The 10,665-nt window shown below is 36.0% G+C and overlaps 1 protein-coding gene across 1 annotated transcript in view; it reads left to right on the top strand.

Annotated features, from left to right (window-relative positions):
* The first annotated feature begins 2,423 nt into the window (after positions 1-2,423).
* The window catches only part of LOC145292020 (dynein axonemal heavy chain 7-like), a 475,961-nt gene continuing 467,719 nt past the window's right edge, over positions 2,424-10,665 (top strand). The window contains exon 1 of the mRNA XM_080138024.1: positions 2,424-2,596. Within this exon, the coding sequence (XP_079994150.1) occupies positions 2,582-2,596 (15 nt within the window). The 5' untranslated portion in view covers positions 2,424-2,581. The remainder of the gene's footprint in view (positions 2,597-10,665) is intronic.

The following is a 10,665-nucleotide window of genomic DNA, read 5'->3' as shown; positions in this document are numbered from 1 at the left end:
GCTGGTGTCACTAGCGAGGGGTTGATAAGTGGTGATAATCCGCCGCCGGCGAAGAAGGGTAGTCTTCGGGGCTTGAATTAGAATCACAGGTGAGAGGGCGGTGGCGGTGCTGGCTGTGCATAGTAGCAAGGGTTAAGCTGCTACTAGCTGCTGAACTGAGTGAAGTTCACAGCGCGGCTCACATTGGCCTAACTTCCCGTTTGTCAAGAAGGCAGATGCTTTTATAGTCACAGCGCGGACGTAGGTGAAGGCAAAGAGAAATTTGATCACTGGCTTGAGTTTTGCTTTTTAATTGTGTTTGTTTTTGTGCTTTAATGTGTTGTAGAGAATCATCTGTTTGGTGTATGTATGCATGTGTTATATCGATTTGAAGCTAAGAAAGTTGTGAATGTAATCTAGTTGGTGTTGTATTAATGCAGTGTTTTGTGAAATAGATATTCGTATTTATATGCTGCACGAGTTGTCTTTACTGCGATATTTGTGTTTTGTATTTTGGTTTTTCTTTTGATGTGCGGCCTTCTCTGGCAGTTTTCTTTGTTGAAGTGATGTGCGAGCTATTCTATTGATGTGTGTACATGAAAAAATGGACTTGAAGTTGTCGTGTGTATTTAGTGAGTTCATGTGCATTGTATCGACGAATGGATTTGTTTTAGCGTCGCCATTATTGTCGCTGTCGCTGCTGCTGCTGGTTTCTGGTTTATTCATGTAAATATGGAGGGATATGTGATATAACATAAGCAAGCTTGCCTGAATTAAATTTTCTTTTCAAGATTCCCTTTACTTTTAGACATTTTCTTGAATGAAAATAATGTAGTAGATTTTAATAAGAATTAAAATAAGGATTGTAGACATAAGATGAAGCATCATTATATCTTGGTTTTAATCTTCATGAAGAGACATAAAAGGGGTGCAAAGCTGTTTGGATCTGGAAATTTTACCTGAGGTATTTTTACTACTATATCTATAAGGATTCCTTTTGACTGACTTCTTGTTTTATTATGTTTGTAGTAATGTTAAGGAGTGTGAAATTGCAGACTCATGGAAAGTACTAAGTTTTAGTATTAAGTTATTGTTTGTGTTTTGTTCATAAATTAAGAAATGAACAGAAGAGGATGAATTCGATGAGACACAAAATCTAGCCGATGACACTGATTTCGTTCTCGCTCTCATTATGATGTAACAGACATAGTAGCATGGGTGCTGATGACCAGTTGTCCAGTGTATCACGACTCTCAACACAAAAAAAAAAAGGTGTTATTCAATAATAATAAAAAAAGACAAATTTGGATGTAGGAAAAAAATTAGAGGATTTTTATTTCAAAGAAATAAAATATGTCTCTAGGAAAGAGCTGTGGAATAGATGATGATGATGATGATGATGATGGTGCTGACAGGATCAGTGGTTGATGCTGTTTGATGTGAATAGGATCACTGTTGTTAGTTGTAGATAGTAACAGAGTTGCTGTAGTAGATGATGGTGTTACTGCAGGCAGATTTCAAAACTACTACTATAGGGCAAACTCACTGCTACTAATTGCAGATGGGATGATGATGATGATGATGATGATGATGATGATGATTTAGGCAAGATTTGGAACTGCTGTTAGGGTTGCTGCAACTATTTGGATATAGAAATAAAGAGATGTTCTGGTTGAAGAAGAAGAAGAAGAAGAAGAAGAAGAAGAATCACTACTGGACAAGAATTGCTTCTACTTTTTGCTGCCATTATCATCACCCTGATGACAGCATCATGTTATCTGACAGTAAGGCTACTGCAAAGGCTGCGAGTCAATTTTCCATGTCGGGGCGAACCCCAAAGAAGCTGTTGATTGGAAAAATGCCCTAGTTTATACTAATTGATCACCTGCTGGTGATATTGCTGCCCTGATCAACTGATTGGTTGGTAAACAGGGAGATATGCACAGAGAGACCAAATGGCATCTACTAACACCATATGCATCGAAATTATTGGCAGTTAACATCCGGTTTTCTTACAACATGTACTGAGTTGCACATTATAAATTGAAAAACTTTACAAAAACAGCTATATACTTTATAAAGCTGCATTGTGTTGGTTTCTTCTCTGTTATCGACAAACTAGCCATGACACTGAACGCGTCAGTGTATATGTGCACGTTCGTGTGTGTTTAAAGAATCACTGACAAAATAACAATTCTAGTTGGATACAATATTTTTATAAATTAAGAGTTAGGCATTGAAAAAGAAGAAAGTCGCAAAGAAACGTCCTATTTGAGGATAACGAATAAACGCAACTGTTGTTATTGTTAGTGTTCACATATATTCCTTCGTGATCACCAAAGTTAAATTTGTTTTTACGAAACATGTCTCTTGTACCTGCGCGTTAGTTTAGTCTCCTAGCAACTGAAATACTCACCCCGACTGCTTGGTTACCTTTTTAATTTGAATACAGTCGAGTGTTGTTAGTGTCGTTGGCATAACGACCGCAGGTGAAAACCGAAGCAAGTTTAAATATTTATAATACACTAAGTAACTTTGCCGAGAAAGGCAGGTGCAAATCTATTCGCCTCTCTAATGAATCGGAAACGATCGCCGTCAAATAATGTCTAATGCCCAGGTAAGGTGAAATAAAATACATAAGAAAAAACTTCAATCACGATGATGATCGATTTAATGTAACCCAGGCACCTGCCGTGTCTTGTTTCTTTGCTTGGCAATAATCGAAAATTAGTTAAAACGGAAACGTTGTTGTGGTTCTCGTATTGGATTCTTTATGTTAGAACTGGTTCTTCTGCAGACATATTGTTTATTCATATTGCTTATTATTTAAAAATTAGTAATAACAAATAAATAATCTAAATTGAAAACTGTTAAGAATAGAGTCATGTATATATATATATATATATATATATATATATATATATATATATATATATATATATATATATATATATATATATATATATATATATATATATTAAAAAAGACACACAAGGGCGGTAATTAAACTTTTTTTTTTTTTAATAATGGATGGTTAGTCGATTTATAACGAAACTTATATTTATTTAACATTTTAATTATTTTTAAAACGACCTGAAACACAAGTAACGATTTGTGGAAGAAGTCAAAAGAAAAACCAGAAAGATGCCTGGAGGAAGCGACACGAGAATCGCTTCTTGCGATACTTGCATGTATTCAAAAGCAATTTGCTAAGGGATAAATTTTAAAGTTTACATTCCCCGCCTTATTGTTATCCTGAAAAATAATATGGGACTCTGTTTTTAATAATTCCAAGGGTGAAAGTGCGCTTTAACCACCGGAAGACTTAGCTTTAAGAATTTGGAATTAAATTGTTAGTTTAAAGTACTGAATAGTTTCAAAACACCCTCCTCGCATTAAAAGTAAAATAAATAATAGGTTTCTAAATAATTAACACCGAAAAACAAAATACGTTCGACAATACCCAACTTCTTAAAGGTAATCAACTAGCGCACGCACGGGCACGGACGGCACGTCGTTAACCATTTCAATCAATTATTTATCACTGTCCTGTTATAATTAATCATTTAAATAATTTGTTTACGCATCATTGCATCTCGACCACCTAAACAATTGCTGGTTCTTGTTAAGATACAGTTGATAGATTTTTTTTTTTTTGTGGTACTTGTGCAGTTTAGTCAAGACATTAAAAAAATGAAAATATCGAAAAAAGTTTAAATTGTATGTATCCGTTGTAGAACGAAGTTCTCAGAAAAAAATTTCGCTTAATTTCATCAAGTATTTTTTTTTTTTTTTTTTTTACAGCGGAAAATCACGTTTTTATGAGAGCGCGTTGAAGGCGGACATCTTGGATTAAAAAAAAAAATTGTTTGAATTTTAGAAATGACAAAGGGAGATAACTCCAGTTAAAGCGCTGACACCCCTCTCTAATACTAGCTTTTCTTCCTAAAAATCGAACCTTTTGCTCGGTATCATAACAAATTTTTTTCGCTGTAAAAATAATAAAAAAAAACAAACTACCTGATGAAATTAAGTGAATTTTTTTTCGGAGAACTTCGTTCCATAACGGATACATCCAATTTAAACTTTTTTCGATATTTTTATTTTTTAATGTTTTGACTAAACTGTACAAGTACCTTTTTTTTATGTAGGTCGTTTTAAGCAAGCAAAAACTTAAATTGGTACGCTGAAAATAGTAATATATCCAAAAATTACGAAAATTCATCGAGTAGAATGTTATTTATTGTTAAAAGTAATTTTTACGAAAAATTGAATAAAATTGCATTTTTCTTAGATGTTATAAAGTAGACAGTCAGAGACTACACACTCACTACACACAGGGGACATAATCTTGAACGAATATTTTAGATTACTTGTTCATGACTACAAAATTTGTTTATAGCGAGAGATTTTTTTTTTACTAAAAACACTAGCAGTTATTCTACTCAATGAATTTTCGTAATTTTTGGATAGATTACTATTTTCGACATGACAATAAAGTACGCAATATTGTTTTTGCTTAAAACGACATATTAAAAAAAAATAAAAATTAGCACTTGTACAGTTTAATCAAGACCCGTGTGCCCGATACACCCGGTCAATATGCAAGCCTTCTAGACCTTTTCCTCACAACTTCCCCTGAGCTGTGTTCATGTTCCGTTCTATCTCCCCTGGGATCCTCTGACCACTCCGTCGTATCAGTTAAGATAAAAATGAAATGTAATAAGTCTTCAGACGTACCTCTTCACCGTACTGTATATCGATACTCTATGGCTGACTGGGATAGCTTCCGTACATTCATATCTGACCTACCTCTGCATTCCATGTTTAAAAAGGATGTGTCCTTTATAGTATCAGACCTGACCGAATGGTTAATTGTAGGCATAGACCGATTCATACTATCCAAAAAATTCCAACAAAAACCTAACAGCCAGCCATGGTTCTCCCCTGAATGTGCTGCTACCATCGCGCACAGAAATCACTTTTTCCATAGCTACCAATGTAATAGATGTACTGAGACTAAAGCTGCCTTCAGGACTGCCAGCAACCACTGTAAAAGAGTAATAAAACATGCAAGAGAGCTATATGCTCAGTCTGTCAAATCCAAAGTAGCTGAGCAGCGGCTTGGTTCCCACCAGTTTTGGCAAATAGCAAACAGGATCCTGAACAGATGCATGCGTTCTATCCCAACCATCATCAATGGACCTGAGGTCATCTCATCAGCATCAAACAAGGCCAAACTATTCACCAAGAACTTTGCAGCTAACTCTACCCTCTGCGACGAAGGGCATCAACTCCACGTATTTCCTCTTACAACAGACAACACACTATCCAACATACAAATATCTGTTCACGAGGTCACCAAACTAATCAAGAACCTTGATTCCAATAAAGTAACTGGCCCAGATGGCATTACAATTATAGTGTTGAAAAAGCTTTGACCAGAACTTGTCCCCATACTTACAAAACTGTTTAAGCGTTGCCTTAAGAAGTGCTTTCCAACACCCTGGAAAACCTCATCAGTATGCCCTGTATTTAAGAATTCTGGTGAAAAGTCATCTCCCTCTCAGTACAGACCAATAAGTCTCCTGTGTGTCATGAGTAAGTTGTTGGAATCCATATTAAATAAAGAAGTAGTCAACCACCTCAGCAGAAACAACCTTCTTCGTGACATGCAACATGGTTTCCACTCTGCAAGATCTACAGCAGATGTGCTAACGGTTATATCACATAGGATTAGTGAATCTCTTGACAAAGATTTCCTTTCCAGGGTAATTGCTCTTGACATATCAAAAGCCTTCGATAAGGTATGGCATAAAGGCCTACTTCACAAGATTTCCAGCTATGGTATTAATGGAAATGTTTTCTCAATCATTAAATCATTTCTCTCTGATAGGTTCATAAGAGTAGTGGTTGATGGGCAGAAATCAGAGGCCCACAGTATTAATGCTGGAGTCCCTCAGGAGTCCATCCTGGCCCAACTCTCTTCCTGATCTACATCAATGATCTCCCAAAACACATACTTAAATCATTCGTTGACATCTATGCTGATGACACGACCATCTATGGCAACATATCAAAGGCTGTAAATGACAAAGTTCTCTCTAATTCTCTCTCCTCTGATCTTGAGCGCGTGGTACAATGGGGGAAGAGGTGGCTGGTTACTTTTAATACATCCAAAACCAAGCTCCTATCTTTACATCATCAACACTCTGATCCCCATCTGGCATCAATTGAAATGGATAGCTCTTGTCTTGGGAGGCTCCATGTTTTGACAAGCTTCTGGGTTTAACTTTTACTCATGATCTGAAATGGAACACGTACATCAAATCTGTTGCCAGGGACGCTGGGAAAATGGTGGGATCCTTCTACCGCTCCAGAAGATATCTCACTACTGATGCAATTCTCTATCTGTATAAAAGCCAAGTACGTCCAAGGATGGAGTACTGCTGCCACATCTGGGCAGAAGCTGCTAAAAACAACCTATCCTGCCTTGACAGAGTATAAAATAGACTTTGTGGGTTAGTGGGGGGTGTGCCCTTTTCTCTTCTCTGCAACCTCTCTCTCACAGAAGAGACGTTGCGAGCCTGTCTTTGTTTTATCGTTATTTCCATGGCAGGTGCTCGTCTGAGCTCCAACTACTCGTCCCCCCTCGCCAATCTTTCACGAGAAACACCTGTCTGGCTGAAACTACTGTCAATAATTTTCCCCACTCTTTATCTGTGCCTAAATCCAAATGTAGATTCCGTGAGCAAAGCTTCTTTCTTAGAACTGCACGTCAGTGGAACTCTCTGCCGCTTGCCTGTTTCCCACCTGACTACAACTTGGATGTCTTCAAGTCCAACATAAACAAATTCCTGACAAACCACCCTCTTAAGTAAGACACTCTATCAAAACCCCCAATACTAATGATTACTACAATACTATCTCATTGATTACTGTACACGCAATAACCCTTATCCCTAAGTGGCCTTCGGGCCTTGATAAGTGGTGACCCCCATGTAAAAAAAAAAAAAAAAATCGAAAAAAGGTTATATTGTACGTATCCGTTTTGGACTAAAGATCTCCGAAAAAAAATTTCATTTAATTTGATCGAGTAGTTTTTTTTTTTTTTAAATTTACGGTGGAAACACACGAGTTTCTCGCGCATGGAAGGTAGCCATCTTTGAATTTTTTTAACACGCCACAGGGAGATAACTCAGGATAAAGCGCCGATACTCCCTCCCCATCTTCAATACTAGCTTTTCTTCCTAAAATCGAACCTTTTGCTCGGTATCATAACAAATTGTAAAAAAAGAAACTACTTGATAAAATTATGTGAAATTTTTTTCGGAGAATTTTATTCCATAACGGATACGTACAATTTAAACTTTTTTCGATATTTTCATTTTTTAATGTCTTGATTAAACTGTACAAGTACTATATATATATATATATATATATATATATATATATATATATATATATATATAAAAAACTTTATTTCTATGTGAAAAATAAATAATTTTTTTATTGTTTCGTCGTAAAATATTTTTATATGAATATATTTTAAATATTGAAAAATATTTATAGAAATGTAAAATATAAGCATTCATTTATTTTTTAAACTAAATATTTTTGAAATATTTTTCTTTTTGAAAAGTTTGCTTATGCACTTATTGTACCGCGCTATTTTTTAATAGTAGTTTCAAGTAAGATTCAGGTTTTACAATATCTTTTTTCAAATATATATGTAAATACTCACGGAAAAGGTAAAATAAGTGCAGAAAAATTAAGAAAAAAAATGGGGGGTCCATAAAAAAAAGATAAAAGAAAAAACGCTGATTTTTTTTTATTATAAGAGCGTAAAAAATACTTGCGGAAAAACGGTTGTACCCATAAATATGTTTAAAAGAAAAATATAGCAAAAACATTTAGTTTATGCTTGCAAAAAAAACAAAAAAAAACAAAAGAAAAGCGTAAATATGTTTGAAAAAAAAAAAAACTTAAATATGTTTGAAAAAAAAAACAACAAAAAAAACATGTCTAAAATTAAAATATAAAAAAAACATTTATTTTTATTTCAAGGGTGCCATTATATACATTTTGTGCTTCCGTAACTGGTTGGACAGACAGTAATGCCACCTATAGTCAAACGGAGGAATCAGGCTCTCTCTTTCTTAACAATTACCTTGATAATTATACGTTCTTGCGTGAAATGAAAATATTAGAATCTTACATGTAAAGATTACATTAAAAATGTAAGCATAAAAAAAAAGTAGAAATAATTTTTGCAATTATGATTTTTTTGTGTGAAAATATTAAATGAACAATGCTTAATTCAATGATAATATTGGTAGTTCGAGAAATAAATTTTTCTTCGAGTTGTATCGAATTCATTGATACGGACTTCAGGGGCTTTTTTTCGTAATGTTCCTGTAAAAATTATTTTATTTTTATTTTATTGTTACAAATTACGATGCTTTATTTATATAAAAAAAAGCAAAAATAAATTCTTGCGTTTTTTATTTACTACTGAAAACCATAACTTTAGTAAAGGTATTTTTTGTTTAAACAAAATAATACATTTTCACTAAGATTTAAATAAAAATAATTAGGTCATTATATTCTGCGATCATTATTTGATAAATACTAAAAATTTCATTAAAATTGGTTAAATTTCTGATTTTTGACGAATTTTTAAGTGTTTATACATTCGAACCATCGGGATCCAAATCAGCCATATAATGCATACAATTTAGTATTAAAATCACTAAAAATGGTAAATTTTGATTTTCTTAGTGTAATGACAAAACTTTGATACGGAGTAAACTTTAAATAAGCTTTATTTTACTAAGAACAGACCCGGGGAACGAGACCTGTTACTTCAAGGAAAGGAAGAGAAAAGAAGGAAAAACTCAAGGAAAGTAACTCATTTCCGGAGAGTAGAAATGGAAATTAAAAGTTAGAGAGTTCTTTTCTGTCAGCACATTCTCTGCCGCTCAGTGAAATTCGGAGCCCACATGACTTTCAGGGGGCACAAGACTTGAAGGAATCTCAGCAAAGGGGGGGGGTGTCTGTTTAGGCTGAAAAAAAAAGAGAAAAGAAACAGAAGTTTAAAGCTGATAGTTTTCAGCTAAATATGGAGGGCTGCGGCGGACTCTGGTAAAGCGTCGAAGACCCAGCACCTTGTCTTCCTCTGATCTTTTTTGTCGATAGGAACCGAATCCTCTAGGATGGAGTTTTCGATCCCACTAGGCTGAGGATCTGAAAGGTTAGATTCTAGAGGTGCATTCTGCAGCTGTTGGTTCTCCATCTCCGGATCTGATTCTGCCTCCAAGCTACACAGCCTATCACCCAATGGTGATAAGTGGTGTAAGGATACTGTCGTCTCTCGTCCATTATCAAAACGAACATGAACATAGTTCAGATTGACTTCAAGTAGATCTATGGTCTCGACCAGGGGCTCATATTTGCTTCCACGCACATGCGGCTTTAAAAGGACAGACTTAGCGTTTGTAAGCCAGGTGGGCATAGAATCTCTAGTGGCCGATTTCCTTTGGAAATTGAAGAGGCGTTCATGAGGAGTACAATTAGTGGAGGTGGAAAGCAGTGAGCAAATGCTGTGGAGGGCTACATCTAGTACTCTTTCCCAATTTGTAACGTGAAGGTTTCTTGACCGCAGAGCCAGACTTACCATCAGCCAGATGATACCGTTATATCTTTCCACTTGTCCGTTACCTTGAGGGTTGAAAGCAGTTGTTCGGCTAGTAGTAATGCCTCGAGAAAGCAAGAACTCCTTTAGTTCCTCCGACATGAAAGCAGTTCCGCGATCAGAATGTATAAAAGAAGGGTTTCCAAATATGGAGAATAAGTTAGTTAAGTGTTTCCGGACAGTAGCAGCTGAAACATCGGCACAGGCAAAAGTGAAAGGAAAGCACGAGTATTCATCAATGACAGTATGTATCTGTTGTGGGAGTTTGAAGGTAACGGTCCTTTGAAATCCACACTTAGTCTCTCAAAAGGCTGACTCGCCTTTACGAGAGTCTGAGGAGACGTCTTGAGAAACCTGGGTTTTATTTCGGAGCAGACCCAACATGCTTTTGTAACTGCTCTCACATCTTCCACAGAGTATGGGAGATTTTTGGTTCTGACGAAGTGTACCATCCTGGTTACCCCCAGATGGCATAAATCTGTGTGCAAAGAGTGTAATTTGTCAGCAGAGGCGGTAGAAGAACAAATTCGAGACAAAGCGTCTGCAGCGGCATTCTGTTTCCCTGGACGATAAGTGATATCGTAGCTAAAACAGGCAAGCTCCAGCTTCCATCTCGTAATCTCATTTTTTATTTTACTCTTTCCCTTGGGGTCGAACATAATAGAGACCGATTTTTGGTCAGTGATCAATTTGAAATGCTTCCCCAGCAGTAAATGTCGCCATTTTCGGATCGCTTCTACAATTGCATAGGCCTCCTTTTCAACCGCAGAATGCTTCTGCTCAGCGGAGGTTAAAGTTCTTGAAAAGAAGGCCACTGGTCGAGAGTTCTGGGTTAGGGAGGCAGCGATAGCATGCTCTGAAGCATCAGTTTCGACCTCGAGGGGAAGAGAAAAGTCTATGGCTACTAGGGATGATTTCGCAATTTCTTTCTTCAGTTCTCTAAAGGCGTTGGTTTGTTCCTTAGTGAGAGGAAACTTGGTAACTTTGGTAAG

The sequence above is a fragment of the Euprymna scolopes genome, chromosome 13 (genome assembly GCF_053919585.1).
Source record: "Euprymna scolopes isolate OS-2025 chromosome 13, ASM5391958v1, whole genome shotgun sequence".
Taxonomy (NCBI): Eukaryota; Metazoa; Mollusca; class Cephalopoda; order Sepiida; family Sepiolidae; genus Euprymna; species Euprymna scolopes.
This window is presented reverse-complemented; position numbering and strand designations above follow the sequence as displayed.